This window comes from Eleutherodactylus coqui, chromosome 8 (assembly GCF_035609145.1).
Source record: "Eleutherodactylus coqui strain aEleCoq1 chromosome 8, aEleCoq1.hap1, whole genome shotgun sequence".
NCBI lineage: Eukaryota > Metazoa > Chordata > Amphibia > Anura > Eleutherodactylidae > Eleutherodactylus > Eleutherodactylus coqui.
In genome coordinates, this window is record NC_089844.1 from 31,652,570 (window position 1) to 31,670,596 (window position 18,027).

The 18,027-nt window shown below is 46.4% G+C and overlaps 1 protein-coding gene across 3 annotated transcripts in view; it reads right to left on the reverse strand.

Moving 5' to 3' along the window:
• KIAA2012 (KIAA2012 ortholog) overlaps window positions 1-18,027 on the reverse strand; it is a 159,486-nt gene that overhangs the window by 111,837 nt on the left and 29,622 nt on the right. For all 3 annotated transcript variants that reach the window (XM_066575419.1, XM_066575418.1, XM_066575417.1), the window contains exons 3-4: window positions 7,383-7,545; window positions 3,371-3,529 (exon numbers count right to left, since the gene is read on the reverse strand). In XM_066575419.1, coding sequence (XP_066431516.1) covers window positions 3,371-3,529; window positions 7,383-7,545 — 322 coding nt within the window. The remainder of the gene's footprint in view (window positions 1-3,370; window positions 3,530-7,382; window positions 7,546-18,027) is intronic.

Below are 18,027 nucleotides of genomic sequence, written 5' to 3' on the forward strand. Positions count from 1 at the left end.
TGGCAGGTGTAATAGGGAATTATTTTTCCTCGCGGGGATGAAGAAAACATCTGCCGAATGCGGCAGATGTGTTCTTCATCACTGCGGAGACACGGAAGGGCGGACAGGTAAGTAATTTTTAAATTTATTTTCTTACACTAAAATTTTTGTTTTTCTGGGAAGAGCTTATACGTAAACCTCTTCCCTGAAAAACAATTCAGGGTTGACGGCAAACCATTGTCCTCAATGGAACCGCCGGCAGCAGCCGCAGCTTCATTGAAGACAATGTACGGACCTTCATACATGCGTGTTTTTGCACATACAGCGGTGCGCACCTATGTACACACAAAAACACACTCGTGTGAAGCCTCCCTTAGTGACGGGGCCTTTTTGTTTTTTTTCCATTTTTGTTTTTTCCTCCTCCCTTTTAAAAAAATCGTAACTCTTTTACTTATTCATCGATCTAGCTGTACGAGGGCTTGTTTTTTGTGGGATGAGTTGTATTTTTCAATGGTGCTATTTAAGGTACCATATAATGTACTGAAAACCCTTTAAAAAAAATTCTAAGTGGAGAGAAATGGGAAAAAAATGACATTCCGCCATTTTTGGTGCGTCCTGTTTCTACGGCACACAAACTGCAGCAAAAATGACCTGATATCTTTATTCTATGAGTCAGTACGATTACTACGATACCAAACTTATATATTTTTTTGCTGTACTACTTGTATTTTCTTTTTTTTAAGATATTTAATTTTTTAAAACTATTTTTTGACTCCATATTCTTCGAACAATACCTTTTTTTTTTTTTTGACAGCACAGTTGGGTGAGAGCTTATTTTGTGCTGTATGCCCTGTTGTTTCCGTTAGTACCATTTTTGAATATATACGACTTTTTGATCGCTTTCTATTATATTTTTTCTTATAGAAAAAATGACCAAAAAAGAACATTTCTGGCGTTGTTTTTTTTTTTCGGACGACGTTCACCATGCGGGGTAAATAATGTATTACGTTGATATATCAGACTTTTACGGACGCAACGATACCAAATATGTATTTTTGATTGATTATTTAGATTATTTTTATTGTAAATATGGCAAAGGTTGTTTTTTTTACAGAAAGATTCATGAAAATGATTGCATGTGGTCAGACTCAGGGTGGTTTCACACCTGTGCTGGGGATTCCCTCTATTCAGGGAGCAGGAAGGGGGAATCTCTGTGGCCGAACAGTTCCATCTCTGGACGGAGATGAACAATGCGGAATGGATCCCATTAACTATAATGGGGTCCCCCAACTTTCCGCCCAGCTGCTCAGCTTTTGGACAGAAGAAAAAAAGCTTCGTGTACCAGTATTTTCAGTCAAATCTGTGACCGAGGTTCCAATGCAGAGGTGAAACCACCCTATCAGATTAACATGTCTATGAACTGATGCCCAAGACCATTATCTACAAGTGTCTGTTTTAAGGTCCATTTACGGGACAAATGGAGAGGGGTGGGGGAGCGAGGAGAGAAATCTCCTCCAGCCGCCTTGCTGTGAGCCAGCGATACCAGCTCCCGTGCAGCAGAGCGATGTGCGGGGACGAGTGTTAGGCATCGTTTGCCCGACGCCCGACATTCGTCCCGTCTAAATGGGCCTTTAGACGGATTACATTGTTACGCAGTGAGTTTAAAAAAAAAAGAAAAAAGTTCATCACGTTCAACCTTTTTATTCTTATAAACCCCAGGTAATCCAGAGGGGGTCACAATCCACACTTTAAATGGAAAATGTTTTTTCTTTTTATCACAGAGAACAATAGACACAAGGCATCCCCTAAATGTTGATAAACAAAAACACATAGCGGGGAGGAATGCTCCGAAATTCCTCAACGTTGTGCAAATCTTATTTGCAGCTACAGGTAGCATTTTATGGAGGCGATTGCTGCTAATTGGGATCTACAGATTATTAAAATCAAGGGTTCATTTACTTTTTCTCCCTGCCCTGTGGATGTTTACTCAATTTGCCCTATCAAAGACATAAGTGGAACAACTGCTCGTGTGTTACTAGTTTGGCTACATTGATTAGTAATAAAATATAGGCTGATGCAGAAATCCAAATATTACGCATGTGTTGCACAGACGCGTGGTGCGCAGTGGATAGAGTCAATGGCCTCTCATCAATCCATGCACACCTGTGTGTAGACACTGCGTATCAATACGCAAGAGAAATAAATGGCAGCATGCTCTATTTCTCTGCGTGAGGACTTTTACCTACTAGCGTTTTTTTAACGCTATACTATTCCTGCGTTTTTTTTACTGCAAATGTCAATGGGACTTTCTAATGTTAAAATTGCATAAAAATTGCAAGTTTGCGCTTCTGCGATTTTTGTGTGATGCAATTTTAACATTAGAAAGTCCCAATGACATTTGCAGTAAAAAAAAAAAAAAATCGCAGCGTTGAAAACAAACAAACAAAAAAAAAAACAACGCTAGTGGGTAAAAGTCCTAAGTATGCAGTGTGAGCCCTATAAAATTGTATACGCTGCCTATCACGCGCTGCGTACCATTGCGTACAGAGAACGCTTTCATACGCATCCTCGCTCTGAAACAGCCGGGAATTTAAAAACAGAAAAGTCACACTGTGCATGTCCGTGGGCATGTGATACACGGGCATGTGCAGTGCCATATGCCACCCATATGGGGTCTCTGCTGCCAAACCATAGGTCTGTAAAACAGGTCAAATGTTGCAGGGGGATCTGCAGCGTTTTATGCATATGCCCGTGGGCATGAGCCATAATTCTAAATGCTTAAGGCCGCCTGCAGACGGCCGGCTCGGGTTCCACTGTGAGAATTCTCGCAGCCGGACCTGACCTGCGTTCCTGCAGGGACCAGTGCGGGTCTCAACCTTCTCCCTCCGCTCCGGCTCTCTGATCTGCCAGCCAACCGGCGCTTGTGCAGAGCGGAGCCAGCGGCCCGGGAGTGACATTTCTGTGTGGGCCTCTGCGAGACCCTCAATGAAATAGGACATACCGCAATTCGTTTTCCGCGTGTGATTTCATGGGGACAAATCGCGGCCGTCTGCCTAGGATTACGTTTTTTAATGCAATCCCATGGCTGCTTCCACAGGCAGAAATTCTGCGGAAAATCCCGCCACAGAATTTTTTGCCCGTGTGCAGGGGGCCTAACTCAGCTTTTCTTACAATAGTACATATTTATATAATAATATCATATTTCCCCCTATCTGTCTTCTCTAGGGTAAATAAATGTAGTTTGGGTAACCTTCCATACCTCATATAAGTTTCACTTATACATCAGGATACGACTTTAACCACTAGGAAACGTACTCATCTGTTTTCGTTTTTCAGTATGTTAACTAATTAGAGCTATGTAGAACACAGAGACAATAGATTGAAAGGATACCTTGACGGGTGAACACATCTGTGCCGCTCAAGTAAGGTAAGGAGGTGAAGACGGGTAGTCGATGATATTTTAATGGCGTAGATGACAAGTCTGGATGTCTTCCACTGCCGTCTCCTGAGGCAGCGAGCTGCTGAAGCTGTACGGAGTCTCTGAGGTTTCCTGAAAGCAAGGAAAGCACAAAATCCTGTTTGTGACCGCTCTGTCTGTCCTAGAAGCTGTTTGGAAACGGTTCAGGTTTTCACGATCTTAGGCCGCCTGCAGACAGGCGGGATTTCCGCCGCTGGAAGCCTGCATAGGATTGCGTTAACAAACACAATCCTATGCAGACGGCCGCGGTTTGGCCATGCGAAATCTCGCGCGGCAAACAAACCGCGGCATGTTCTATTTCTGTGTGGGGCTCACCCGCTGCCGGCACATGAAAGATCCGGAGCTGCGGGGCGCGGGTGAGTACGCGCTGCTCTCTGCAGGCGCTAGGGTCGGGTCCCACGGCGAGAATTCTCGCTGCCGGGACCGACCCGGCCGTCTGCAGGCGGCCTCACTTTTGTAGACTATGTAAGATGACATTACCTGGTACCTTCACACAAATCACTTTCATAGCCAGATAAAGAAAAATGTAAAATAAAGTTAATCTCAGCCCAAATAAAACCAAAACCAGTGCTGCTAGACGTTTGTGGACACATATCACACATACGAAATGTTTGAATTGCTGTATTTTGGGCTTCAGCATCCCAGATCAGATAGTATACACCTGGAGAAAGTGCTTTCCTGTTGGTAAACTCCCCAGTAGTCATCCAAGAAGATTCCCCTCAAGAGACATAACCTATTCTATAAACAGGTAACATGAGCGCAGATCGGTGATGTAAGCAATCCGCTTTTATGTTTGCAAGACTTGCATTTATGTTACAGTAATGATATCTTTTTCATAACAGCGGAGATATCGCTTGTCTTCCCTTCTCTCCTGCTGTTTCCATTACTAATGACTACACATCCCTGGATACACAAGGAGATGCACTGCCAACGAATGAGAATTGTAATTTAATGATCAGAAATGTGATAAACAACAAATGAGGAAATTATCACTGATTGTTCATTTGCTGCACACTGAGGGCTCCTTCACAAGGGTGATGTGATTTTCGGCCGAAAATCGCATGAACGGGAAGCGGCTGCATCTCCCATTTAAACGCCCGGTCTACTAAACTCCCTCCCACTCTTCGTCCCTTGCCGGTAGCCGACAAAGGAAGAGGGTGGGACGGATAAGGAGCTAGTATGCTAATCTCCTGCCCTATCCCTTTGCCGGCAGACGCTGCTAAACTCCCTCCCACCTCTTTTTTCCGGCAGCTCCCATAGGAGTCTATGGGACCGGGTGACATATTCAGGCCAAAAGATGTGTCCAGGCCTATCTTTTCCAGCTGGCTATTTTACGCCCCCAAAAATCGCCCATCTGAACAAATGCATTGGAATCCAATGCATCAGATGCAACATTTGGGCGGCGTTTTATTGCGGAAAAATCGCCGCGTTAAAATGCTTGTGTAAATAATACCTTATACTGGTCAACAGTTGGAAACTTTGGCTTAATCTAGCGACTTTTTGGATGATAACTGCCCCATGCAATAGGCCCTTAAAGGGGTTGTACCTGGATCACAGGCTATTCCCTATCCACCTACTGTAGAAATCAGGTTTTTATGTTAAATATATTTGTAAAACTTTTTGACAATTTTTGCATTTTTGACATCGCAAACTAAGTTTAGAGGAAACCTGTTACCACCCTACGGCACCATAAACTAAGTTATGGTGCTCTTAGGGGAGGTGACAGGCGATATATTATTTATATTCACCTGATCCCTGGTTCCCATGGTGCCCGCAAATGAGGCCTGCATGGTGCTTGAAAATCTAACTGTTTTTAGAGTCCCATGCCCCATACAAGTCTGTGAGACAATGCATGCACGTGACTCTAAAAAGAGTTACATTCTCCTGCGCTGTACAGACTCCAGCGGCGGGCACCGCGGGAACCAGGGAGCAGGTGAATATAAAATATACATCACGCAGCTCCCAGTCACCTCTCCTAACAGCATCATAACTTATTTTATAGTACTGTAGGTAAGTGGCAGGTTCCTTTAAAAAAAAAAAAAAAAGTCCTAAATTCCTGCATTTTTTTTACACTGACGACTTAGGGCGAGCACCCACTGGCGTTTTTTTACCTGCGTTTTGCGTTTTGCGTTTTTCCTGCACAGGCATAGAGATAACATGTGTTCCTGTCCACTGGCGTTTTTTTTGCGTTGCGTTTGCGTTTTTAACATAGGAACTGTCAGTTGCATATGTGTCCCTATTTTTCTCCTAATGCACCCATGAATGTCAATGGAAATTAACGGAAAACGCCGCGAAAACGCAGCGAAAAACGCGGGAAATGCGGCGAAAACGCTGCGTTTTTTTCCCGCGGAGAACGCAAACGCCAGTGGGTGCTCGCCCTTAGTCTAATAATAATTTGATGCTTCCTATTTTGTACAGAAAACTTTTTATCAGTTATCTCATTATCATCAGGATTACAACGAAAGGTGCCACAGTCTCATGATACATAGGGGTCCCAGTGGTGGGACCCTCATCCATCAATATTTCTCAGCTGTCCTGTGGATAGCTGACAAATACTTTTAGTGGGATGATTTCTTAATACATCTTTATAGTCGTTAGAACTTTGTTTTTCTGACATAGAGCCCCATATTCCCTGTATAGACATAGTTTTAGAAGATAACCAGTTGGCTTCATGTATATTATAGTGAGCTTAGGAGCTTTCTGCATTGTGTTGTCCACTTGTAAAGAGTGGAACTGCCCTTCCTCGTCAATTTGAGGTTAAATGCGGTAAAATGGAGCGGCTGCTCTATTCATGTCAATGGGACTGACGAAAATAACTGAGCATAGCTCTGAGCTATCAGTCAGGCACAATAAAATGAATGGAGCTGCGGCGGCTCAAGCAGACCAGCCGCCCATTTGCTCAAACATTATGGAAATAGGGATAAGTGATCCTGCATTGAGAAATAGAGAAATAGTTATTGGGATCGGTGGAGGCCCAGCGGTCGGACCCACACCTGTTACGTTTTTACTCATCCAGCAGATGGTTGAAAACTTGGAAAAAGTTTTACTCTCTGGGATATTCCTTTAAAGAGTGCTTGACGAACTTGTTATGAGGGGTTCCTTCTCATTAAAAAAATATATATGTTATGACGAAATATCATTAAAAGGGGTCTTAGTTTTGAAGTTAGGGTGCATTCACATAGGTGAGAAAATTGTGCGAGTTTTGTGTGCTGTGGGCCGCACTAAATTTGCACGAAAATATAAGCCATTACTTGCAATGGGTGTATTTACGTGGGTGATTTTTCTCTTGCAGCAAGTTTTGTGTTCAGGCAAGTCTCGGAAGAGAATAGAACATGCAGATGTGCAGTCTCCCGCATATAGCACATCACACAGATGGGGTGTCCGGATGCGCGCCCATGAATGTCAGGCATTACTCACAATTGCCCATGTGAATGCACCCTTGTAGCGAATTTTTCTGGATCTCCGGTAAGTGGCACCGCTCGATGATGCTAGTAACAACAGCATGCGACCACTGAGGCCATTGTTCATTGCCATTATTGGCAGCTTTTAACCCTTTCCAATCCATTGTCTGACATCTTCCTACATTCTGATTGAAGCTTGTACAGCTCCAATGTCAGAAGACGTCCGGCAGGGTATTCTTACCATCTATTGCCAGCCACTCTGGCGCACACACACTGGCTTTAGCCAGCAGATGGCACCGTTGTATAAAAGCGAAAGAGAAAGCCTTTTAGCAAACCCTGAATAGAAAATTCGATTGGAAAGGGTTAAACAAACGTAGGAGAATGCCGGCGCAGCTTTGCTGGATTGAAAAGGTGAGTAATTTTTTTTAGTTATATAACATTTGTGGGTTTTATTGCTTTTTTTAAAGAATTGAACATCTTCTTTGAGACATAAGCTCGATAGTTTCATGATACTGCTCACTGACCTGCTTGTTGTAACTTGTAAACTGTGTTTGGATCCCATGTTCGGAAGAGACGTGTAAGATATCTCTTTGGTGAATATCCAGGCCGGATCTGTCTTCCACACTGAACATCCTCTTCATTTAGAAAATGCAGGTATGGCTGCCAATAAGGTTCAGTGTGATCCTTCTAGTGAAAGATAACACCACACTATTCAGGAAGTCACAGTAATCACAGATTAATTAGAGTCATGCTTGTTATATATTCTCAGCAATGCCTAATGGCAACATAGCTATAAAAATATTCAAAGCTTACCTAACTTTTCAGATAACTTGATAGAATTAGCTGCTGTGTGTACATAGTCAATAACATTACTTCAGGTCATTTTATGAATTGTATTTTCCACATTTTCCCTTCTGCAGGGTGCACATCTGACTGTCAATCCTCCCAGGACTGGTGGGAGTTGGCTGCTGTGCTGTGTTCTATAGACTGTACACAGAAAACTGCATATCCTGCTCTCTAAATAACTATAACACATGTAGATGTAAAATCATGTTGTAGTACAGTTTACAGTATGAGTCAGCAGTGAATATGTGATTTCTGTAACTAAAACACAGTAAACAGTTGCTTGCTATTAGCTTGCAGGCAATATCTGTAGGAGTCTGTCCATTCCTTCTACCCCTTGATCTGCTAGATTTACATTTAATAAGCAGGATGACACATCCTCCTCCACCACCACTGTTCTCTACAGCTCCTGTCAATCAACTGAGAGCAGGTGGTGAACAACGAGCTAGGAGGAAAGAAGATTTTAACACAAAAGCATCATTTTAGGTAAATAAAGAGAAGAGCAATTTTTCTAGTTATCTCAACAACTATCATATAAGCACAAGTTGCTTAAATAGTAAAGTGCATTCAATGAACGGTCACTGCATTAGGAACACCTACTCAATAATGGATTCGTCCAACTACTTGGGTGATTATATCTTTCAGACATCGGGGAACATCCTCCATGGTCAACTCAAACTATGCCTGTTGCAGCAGGTCCGTCAGTTGGTGTACGGCCATCACGTGGCATCACGTTACTGATCCCAAGAGGTCACATGCCAGCTGTTCCTAAAGCAGTGAGGGTTTAGAGTATTTCCCATAGAATCATATCCTCTTTTCTTAGAGCTCTGTGCTGTGCTGTTCCTGTGTTATAACGTCTGGAAATGTATGAATAAATTGACAACTCCGTGTTACCAGTGGCCTTATCAATAGTGTGTGTCCCTACTCTGTCTGACACTGTCAGCAGAGCCGTTCTGGCAAGCAGATTCCCAGGGTGCTGCCAATGATTGCTGATACAGTTGGAATGTATGGTAGAGCAGAGAGCCATGAAAATTAGATTTTTTTATTACCTTTAAAAAGCTTCAAAAGGGGTATTATTACTTTTAAAGGGGCACATAAAAAATTGTTATCTCTAGGGGCACACACAGGGCATTATTACTGTCTACCTAGTATTATCCCTACCATGGGTATTACTACTGCACAGCAGGGCACAATAATTGTGTGGGGTGGTAATAAAAGCACTATTACTACTACTTGGGGTACAAAAGCTGTCACTATTACTGTGTACTGCACTATTAACGTCTGTTGCAGAATATGGGGCACTATCTGGCAGTATTGTTTTCAGAGGTGTTGTCTGCCTATGTGGCACGCTTTTTGAAAGGATATATATATTATATTTGTCAATATTATCTATTAAGCACAGTATTTGGGGACACCGTGTCACACAGCAGGTGCAGCAATGGGGTCAGATGGGGGTGTAACAGGCAAATAACTGATGGTAGTAGCAATATGGAGAGTTTGTGTAGGGAAGGACATAGAAGAGAGGGTGCTGTAAAAGCAAGAAACAAAATATGTATCAGTTGCAATTTTTGCAGACACCAATCGTAGTTGGGAGAAATCTTCATGGTGGTCTGGCAAGGATGGAGAAGACAGGAAATGTGAATGATTTCAGTCATAGAGGACGTCACCTATAAATCACTAAATATAACTTACTGTAACTATTATACGGTTGTATACAGCCTGTGTAGAGCTGGGATCTATTGCTATATGGTCACTGTACTGTGGTAATATTGGTCTTTGTATAGTGTTTTTTTCTCCTGTAACAGTATGGTGATATTACTCAGTCACTATATAGTAGTAATGGTGTGGTGGTATTATTTGGGTCTTGTATAGGGGTAACTCTTCACCAAGGCAGTAATTGTCTATATTGAGTATCAAGAAGCCCTTCACAGTTATAGACACATTAAAATAATGATATTTATTAGGATTTAATTAAAATGAGACTAGGGCTTAACATAAACAAAACACACAATTTCTTATTGTTACTGGGTCATATTTGTAATAGACTTCAGTAAACACAAATTAGAGGGGCTGGCCTCATGTATGTGAGTTAGTATAGTGAAGTCCCAATAGAGGAGACTGATTCACTGTAAAATGACACGAGCCATAAAGTAAGTCTTACTGCGAACTATTGGGCAGAACAACAATTGGTCTACCATATGATTCATAGGGCTCAGATGCATAAATGGTAGTGTCCAAATTCCACTACTGGACTCAAAAGAGGACTAGCTGACACTGCCTGTGTTACTAGATCATGCGTGCAAATACAGTTATTAAGCAACGCTTGATGACTAAATGAGGTCAGAGTACTGTGACACAATAGAAGCACAGTCCCCTGAGAAATAAAGTGGAAATTTAAGAGGTTCGGAGGTTCGACGCGTTTCTACGTTAAATATCAACGTTTCATCAGGAACCTTATACATAATGTTTCCTAGTTGCCATTGTGATATATAGCTAGCACTTACAGAGCTGGTTTAGCATGCACCCTCATGGTAAATAAAAAGCCCTAGCTGTATTATGCAGGCTAGGTACCAAAGTGTCACAATAGAGCCATGCATAGAGTTATAATAAACTAAAAAGTGATTTTGGAGGAGAACTGCTGTTTCTCTATAGGGTAAAATAGAGACCTTCTGTTCTAGCAGAAATAGAGATGTTCTGTAACTAGCATCAATGCTAAATTTAAGAAAGGCCCTATGCATCAGTTCAACTCCTAAACAACTTCTGGTTCAAATGACTAAGAGACCAGAAACCAGCTAACTACCTAAATAAAGGTGATATGGTGCAAGACAGAGAAGAGATAGCACCTCCGGCCTTGATGGTAGGTCGGAGGTTATACCATCAAGGACCTACCATCAAGGCCAGAGGCGCTATCTCTCCTCTGTCTTGCAGAATTGTTATTTCATGGGTGAATACAAGTAATTATAGAAAAAAAAGACTTATCAGGAAAGCTCATAGCTCCTTTTTGAAATAACCAAATATTTTAAAATGTTATCATGTATGTAATAAAATATTTTTATAATCTGTCTTTCAGTTTTGAAAATAATATAGATTGTATTTAATGTAAGGTAATCAGAAGTAGGAAACTCTTTGGATTGTACATAACTTTCCCACCCCGATGTGAGCCAGCACTGTCTACATTTCTTTGTTGCTAAGTTGTTCCGACTACTATTGTTAAGTAAAGCTTGTTGAGGTGTGTATCAGCACAGATCTCACTGCTAAGCTCTTGACAATACATTTCAGCAATACATTTCCTTAAAAAAGTTGTCTGAAGACATCACTTGACTAACTTTCGAAAAAAAAAAAAAAGTTTGTAAACTGTGCCAAAACTTGGCAATAATGCCGATAGATTTTATTTATACCATGCCAACATAATTCGCTTTTAAAAAACACTGAAGATTAACAGCAGAAAACATCTACACAGTCCATCTAGTCGGCCGTAATATTATTTCCCTCTTAGGGGCTTTTTTTCCAACCCAGAGCAGGAGGATGCCATCCAGGACTGACTAAGCACTGTATATATATTTTCCTACTAATGCATCCTTAGGGAGTCTGTCCTTGTAAAGGCTTTGGTTTATCATTTCTGCATTTCTATATAAAAACCCCTTGTTTCCTCTTGGTGGAGCGCTCTATATAATGGTGTTGTGTAGATTAGTCTTTATTTTAGATACCGGTCAATTGGCATGAACACATGACCTCTCTCATGGAAATAAGTCTTAGCAAATTCTCCAATCGAACATATTTGCTGCATCTTTACTTGGAAAATTCTAAGTATGTCCATGCTACGTGAATGTTCACTTCCCATAGCTGGTAATACACAATGACAATATCTTTCATTACAGTTCTTTCCACAAGTCACAAAGCCGCCTTTGTGTTGACTGTGGAGCCAGTTATTGAAACAGTTGAGAAGGCTGCCAGACTGAAGGCAAGTACGAACAGGTCTGCACTCTCCGCTGCTTCATCCAGAACACTTTCCAACAGGCTTTGATTGGCATATTTCTTTCTCATTGAGCAGTGAGTGGAAAGCGCAGAACCAGATAAATCTGCCATATTGCATCAGTTTCATTAAAGCCGCATTCAATAATCACAGGAAATTAGAAAGGAAGGTTTTTCTAAATTATACATTTTTGAAAAGAGATTAAATCCTTTTTTTTAATCCAAAAAGCTAAAAAATATTACATGTACAATATAAATATGTACTGTCTAGCACCAAACGTTAACAGCAGATCCTTTGGAAGGAGCAGTTAGACTGTGGAACTCTCTGCCTGAGGAAGTGGTGATGGCAAAATCCATAGAGGAGTTTAAAAGGGGACTTGATGTCTTTCTGGAGCGGAAGGATATTATAGAGGCGCCGGAATAGTAGCCCCTGGGGGATATATATGGAGGCAGCCCATGACAGGGTTAACGGGGAGGTCCAGGGTTAATAGAAGTGAGAAGAGGGGGGCGGTGTAGTATAGGGAGGAGTAGAAGGGGAGGTAGAGAGAAAGTGCGGGAATAGCGGGGGGCGGAGCATCCTTAGGCAGCAACGGAGGAAGAAGAAGCAGAAGAGGAGAAGACAAAGGCCACGAGGAAGAAGAGGGAAGACCCAAGACCGAAGACCCAAGACCCTAGACCCGAGACCCAAGTCTGAAGACCCAAGTCCCAAGACCCAAGTCCCAAGACCCAAGACCCGTCCCAAAGACCCGAAGAGCCCGAAGTGGATCGCCTGGAAGCGCCCAGAAGAGGACTTACCTGGCATGGAGGCCGCGATGGAGAAGATCCGGGCAGCAGTGGAGGAGCAGGGCATAGACTGGCTGCTGAGGATCCTGGATGTCGGGGCCCCGGGCCCTTCGCAGGAGGAAGCGGGTCCCGCACGGTCAGCAGCGTCGGGGGGAGAGGCGTCCGGAGTCCCAGCAGCTGCAGCGGTGAGAGGAAGGGGACGGAGCGCAGCTGCTGCGGGGAGCAGCGCGCCGGAGGCAGCAGCTGGAAGGCTGCCGGGGACTGCTAGTGGCCAGAGGGAGGAGGAAGGAGTGAGTAGGGAGACACCTGCAGCATCGGCCAGAGTGCCGAGAACGAGGGCCGGCGCTCCGGCGCGTCTGAGCCCTGAACAGACTCCCCAGCGTCGGCGCCGCACAGAGAGTCCCTCACGGGCCCCTCCAGGCCGGCTCCCTGCACCATCCATGCCATTGGGGGAGCGCAGGTCCGGGAGGAATCTCGCCGGGCGGCACGGCGCAGCGTCCGACTCTAGGTCCCGTACTGCCAGGGGGCGGGGCCTAGCACCGGACTGACGGCTATGAATACAGCTACAGCGTGGGGCCGCTCAGCAGGAGAGGCAGCAGCAGCAGAGCAGCCCCACAGTAACCACCCTGGACAGGCAGAAGTGCGGCCCGTGAGAGCCAGGCCAAGCAGCAGGCGGGCGGCTGCGAATCCGGAGGTGCGACTGCAGCCAGAGGAGGACCCCGGTCACCAGCTCGGACCACATTCCGATGAGGACTCGGATCCGCTGGAGGGAGGATCGGCGGCTGGTGGGACTACAGCCCCTACGCAGCCAGGTGAGCAAACACACGGGGACAGTACACACCATGCAGTTAGCCGCGTTGCGGGAGATAGCTATGGGGGGTGGACAGAGGATGGGGGGGCGATGGCAGGCACACGTGGCGCAGCGAGCGATTTTGGGTTATTTCTGGGTGGATTATGGGAGTTGTGGCGCAAGCAAGACGCAGGGCCAGGGCCGTCGCCATTAGCTGCTTGGACGCTACCGTCCAACGCGTCGATCGCCGATGATAGCGCTAGGGGAGGAAGCACGTCAGGGGCGTTGTTAGGGCAGCAGGTAGCGCCCGTTACGGTAGGAGTCCAGACGGAATAAGACGGGGAAGGGATTCGCCTGGATGACAGAGCGAGGGGGGAAGTTTATGTGTGTTTCGAGGGCCCCCTAGGTGCACACTTAAAAAAGGAGGTTAGAGAAAAGATTTGGCGTGACGAGTACGTCGAGATCTTTTCCCTTCTCCCTTTGGAGAAATTTAATTTAGACAAAGGGAAAAGGACTGAATATAAGAAGGAAGAGGAAGAGAAACGTCGGTGGAGACTGATTCCACAGACGTTCTCTAACTGGATGCAAGCCTTCGCTATTCTGGCCAGCGTTATAGGTGAAAAGGCGCCGGAGAATTGCTCCGGCCTTTTTTGCTACCTCGATGCGATAGGTGAGGCGTATAGGGTATACGGGGGCCAAATGTGGCTTAGGTACGACGAACAGTTTCGTCAACGGAAAGCGATCCGACCGACGATTCGGTGGGATCAGAAAGACATAGGGCTGTGGTTACGGGTAATGGCCCCAGTTAGGTTTGGCCAGCCCTTTTTGGAGGGGGGGGGGCGGGGGCGGGACTAACAGCTCGGCCAGTGGTTCCCAGGGAGGGGGTCAGGGAGGACAGTCAGGGAGTCATAGGCTCGGATTGTGTTGGCAGTTTAACGACGGCCAATGCAAGTTCGGGAACACTTGCAGGTTCAAGCACGTCTGCTCCGTGTGTAACGGCACGTCACACGGAGCAGCAAAGTGCTTTAAAAAAGGAAAAGGAAAGGGTTTCGATGCAGCTGGAAAAAGGGATGACACCAGTGAAACTGGCAAAGATGGTGCTGTTTCTAAATAGGTACCCCGACCGAGATAAGGCGAGTTTATTGTTAGAGGGTTTTAGGGATGGTTTTAGAATTCCCGCCCCAGTTCATAGGGTTCCGGTCACAACCAAGAATTTGCCGTCGGCGCTTCGGCACTCGGCTGTGGTGACTGAAAAACTGTTTAAGGAGGTTCAGTTAGGCCGCATGGCGGGACCGTTTCGTTCCCCGCCCGTGGCGGACCTGGTGGTCTCACCGCTGGGGGTTGTTCCTAAGAAGGAACCTAACAAGTTTCGACTCATACACCATCTGTCATACCCAAAGGGGGTGTCAGTAAATGATGGTATAGACCCGGAAATTTGTTCCGTGGTGTATACTTCATTTGACGCCGCAATAAAATGGGTTCGCAGGTATGGGCAGGGAGCGAAGCTGGCAAAGCTGGACATCGAGTCTGCGTTTAGGTTGCTCCCAGTAGCACCAGAGAGCATCCGTTTGTTAGGGTGTTTTTGGGAGGGAAGTTATTTTGCGGATAGGTGCCTACCCATGGGCTGTTCCATTTCTTGCGCTTATTTTGAAGCGTTCAGTTCCTTTTTAGAATGGGTAGTTAGGGATTGCACGGGGATTAGGTCAGTGATCCATTATTTGGATGACTTCCTATGCATAGGGCCAGCGAGTTCGCCTATTTGTGCAACTTTGTTGGGGTCACTTCAATGGGTTTCCGGTCAATTCGGGGTGCCTTTGGCACCTGGGAAGACAGAAGGGCCCGCTACGTGTTTAAAGTTTCTGGGCATTACCATTGACACGGTTGCAATGGAATGCAGACTGCCCGAGGAGAAGTTGATAGAGTTAAAGGTGGAAGTAAAAAGAGCAAGGGTTGTCACCAAGGTCACTTTGAGGGAGCTCCAATCGTTATTGGGCAAGCTTAATTTTGCTTGCCGAATTATGCCGATGGGGCGAATTTTCAGCAGGAGGTTAGCGTCAGCAACGGCGGGGGTTCGGTTACCCCACCATTTTATCCGACTAGGCAAGGGCCACAAGAAGGACTTGGCAGTATGGGCGGCCTTTCTAGAGAACTACAACGGTCGATCAGTAATGATGGAGGAAATTGTTGACAATTTCGATTGGGAATTGTTTACCGACGCCGTGGGGAGTTCGGGTTTTGGGATCTACTTCCAGGGCCAGTGGTGCGTGGCAGGATGGCCGAGCGAATGGTTCTCGTCAGGTTTAGTAAGGAATTTGGTGCTACTCGAGCTCTTCCCCATCATAGTGGCGGTGGAGGTATGGGGCGATCAGTTTAGGAATAAGAGAGTACGCTTTCACTGCGACAACCTGGGGGTCGTGCAGGCAATAAATAAATTGTCTGCATCGTCCCCTCCAGTGGTGGCCTTACTGCGCCACCTGGTGCTGAAAGCGTTATCACTGAACGCTTGGATTGGTGTGGTACATGTGCCAGGGGTGAGCAACTCATTAGCGGATGCTCTTTCTCGTTGCCAGTGCGAGCGATTACGACGGTTGGCCCCTGGAGCGGAGAAGGAAGGGGTGTCTTGCCCGAGACACATCTGGAGCGTGGTCGGCGAGCAGTGAGGCACTTGATAAGTACCTCCCTGGCTCGGAGTACGTGGACGTCTTATAGGGCAGCCTGGTTGGAATGGGAGGAGTGGCTGCGGCAGTGGGGAATTGTGCGTTCTGACGAGGACAGGGTAGGGGCGTTGTTGGGATGGTTGGGGAAAAGTTCAGAGACAGGTTTGTCAGTCGCGAGAGTTAATAAGTTTATGGGAGGAGTGGCTTTTGGCGCTAAGTTGCGGGGTGTGACGGACGTTACAAAAAATTTTGTAGTGAGACAGGCACTAAAGGGGTTTAGAAGGGGGCGGGGGGGGGGGCAGATATGCGTCGGCCGATCTCGTTCGACTTATTAAAAAGATTGGGTGGCGCATTGAGGGAGGTATGCGGGGACGGGTTTGAATACTCGCTTTTTAAGTTGGCCTTTTCATTAGCTTTCTTTGGGGCTCTACGGGTGGGGGAACTGGTTTCCCCCAGCAAAAAGAAAGGGGGGGTTTACAAGGCGAGGATACTAAGGTTATAGAGGGGCGGTTAGAATTAGTCATCCGTTGCTCCAAGACGGATCAGGAGGGAAGAGGTCGGAGAGTGTCGCTGGGACGAGTGCGGGGAGAGTCCATGTGCCCAGTTAAATGTTGGGAGGACTACAGTTTGTTAGCAGGAGTCAGGATAGGGCCTCTTCTGCAGCAACAACATGGTTGTTTTTTGTCAAGGTTCCAGTTCGAGGCGGTGTTAAGAAGAGTGATAGATACGCTGGGTTTAGACAGCTCTAATTTCGGAACACATTCGTTTCAAATAGGCGCGGCGACGGAGGCAGCAGAGAGGGGATTGGATAGTCAAGCGGTGATGGGCATTGGTCGGTGGAAGTCGGAAAGGTTTAAACGTTATATCAGGCCGCATTTGCTTTAAGGCGGGGGGGGGGGGGGACGGGTACGCGGCGGGGGTTAATTACGACTAGTTGTTTTTCTTTTGTTACAGATCATCGAGCCGCGCTGGTGTGGATAATGGGCCACTCATTTGTGTATTGGGGGGGGGGGGGAGGGCTAAGATTAGGCCTAATGGTAGACAGTTAAGGTTGAGTAAGGAGATGGCGGTAATTCGATGGATTGGAGTGCGGGGCATGGCCTGGTTCCGGGTGTTACAGGACGTTCAGCGCCTGGTCTCCCTAGACAGGCTGCCTAACATCCTCGTACTGCACGTCGGGGGTAACGATTTGGGGCGTAGACCCTTTAGGGACCTAGGCAGAGACATCACGTACGATATGCTACGTATGTTGCAGATGTACCGGGGCTTGATCTTGGTCTGGTCTGAGATGGTCCCTCGCAAGGTGTGGCGTGACGCGCGCTCAGTGCGAGGAATAGACAAGGCCAGGATCAAGGTTAACCGGGAGGTGTCCCGCTTTGTGGTGCGTAATGGAGGAGTTGCTGTTCGGCACATAGATCTTGGAAAAGGAGTAGGAAACTACTGGAGGAGCGATGGCGTGCATCTCAACGAGATTGGGACGGATCTGTGGTTAGAGGGGGTACAGGAGGGAATAGAATGCGCGTTAGTTCTGTGGGGTGCTGCTGCGGCATGAGGTGGTCATGCCATGCTGGCGGTGGCGTTTGGAAGGGGGGGGGGGGAGTTCTTGGAGCCAGCTGATATGCGGGGCAGGGGGGGGGGGGAACGGGGGGGTGATGGCTACCTTCCCCCCCCTCCCCCCTTTTGTTATAGTGTGTGTGGTCGGCCTGTCAGGCCGTAGTCCCTGCAGAGAAACGTGGCCTAGCCTAGGAACGGCTAGCGGCTCTCTGAGTCGGGAGGAGGAGGGCGACTAGGGGCAACCGGGTGTGTGTTGCCTCCCGGGTCGGCGGTCTTGCGACGGGAGGGTTTTAGCAGGAAGGATTTCGGTCTCCCGAGTCGGATAGAGGGAGAGCGGCGGGAGGCAGGACGGAAATCCTTTTCCCTGTTGGGGAGGCGACAGAGGGGGTTGGAGGCTCCAGGGACTTCCCCCCTTTTCAGTGGGTTGTTTTATGTGTTTTTACCCCAATTGTTAATTGAATTTAATAAACGGCCGCTGTGGCCAAAATTTATCCAAGCTAGAAGTTGCAGCGTTTTAATTGGTACAGGGGGAGGTTGGGTTAGGTCACATCCGGTATACCAGCGTCAAGG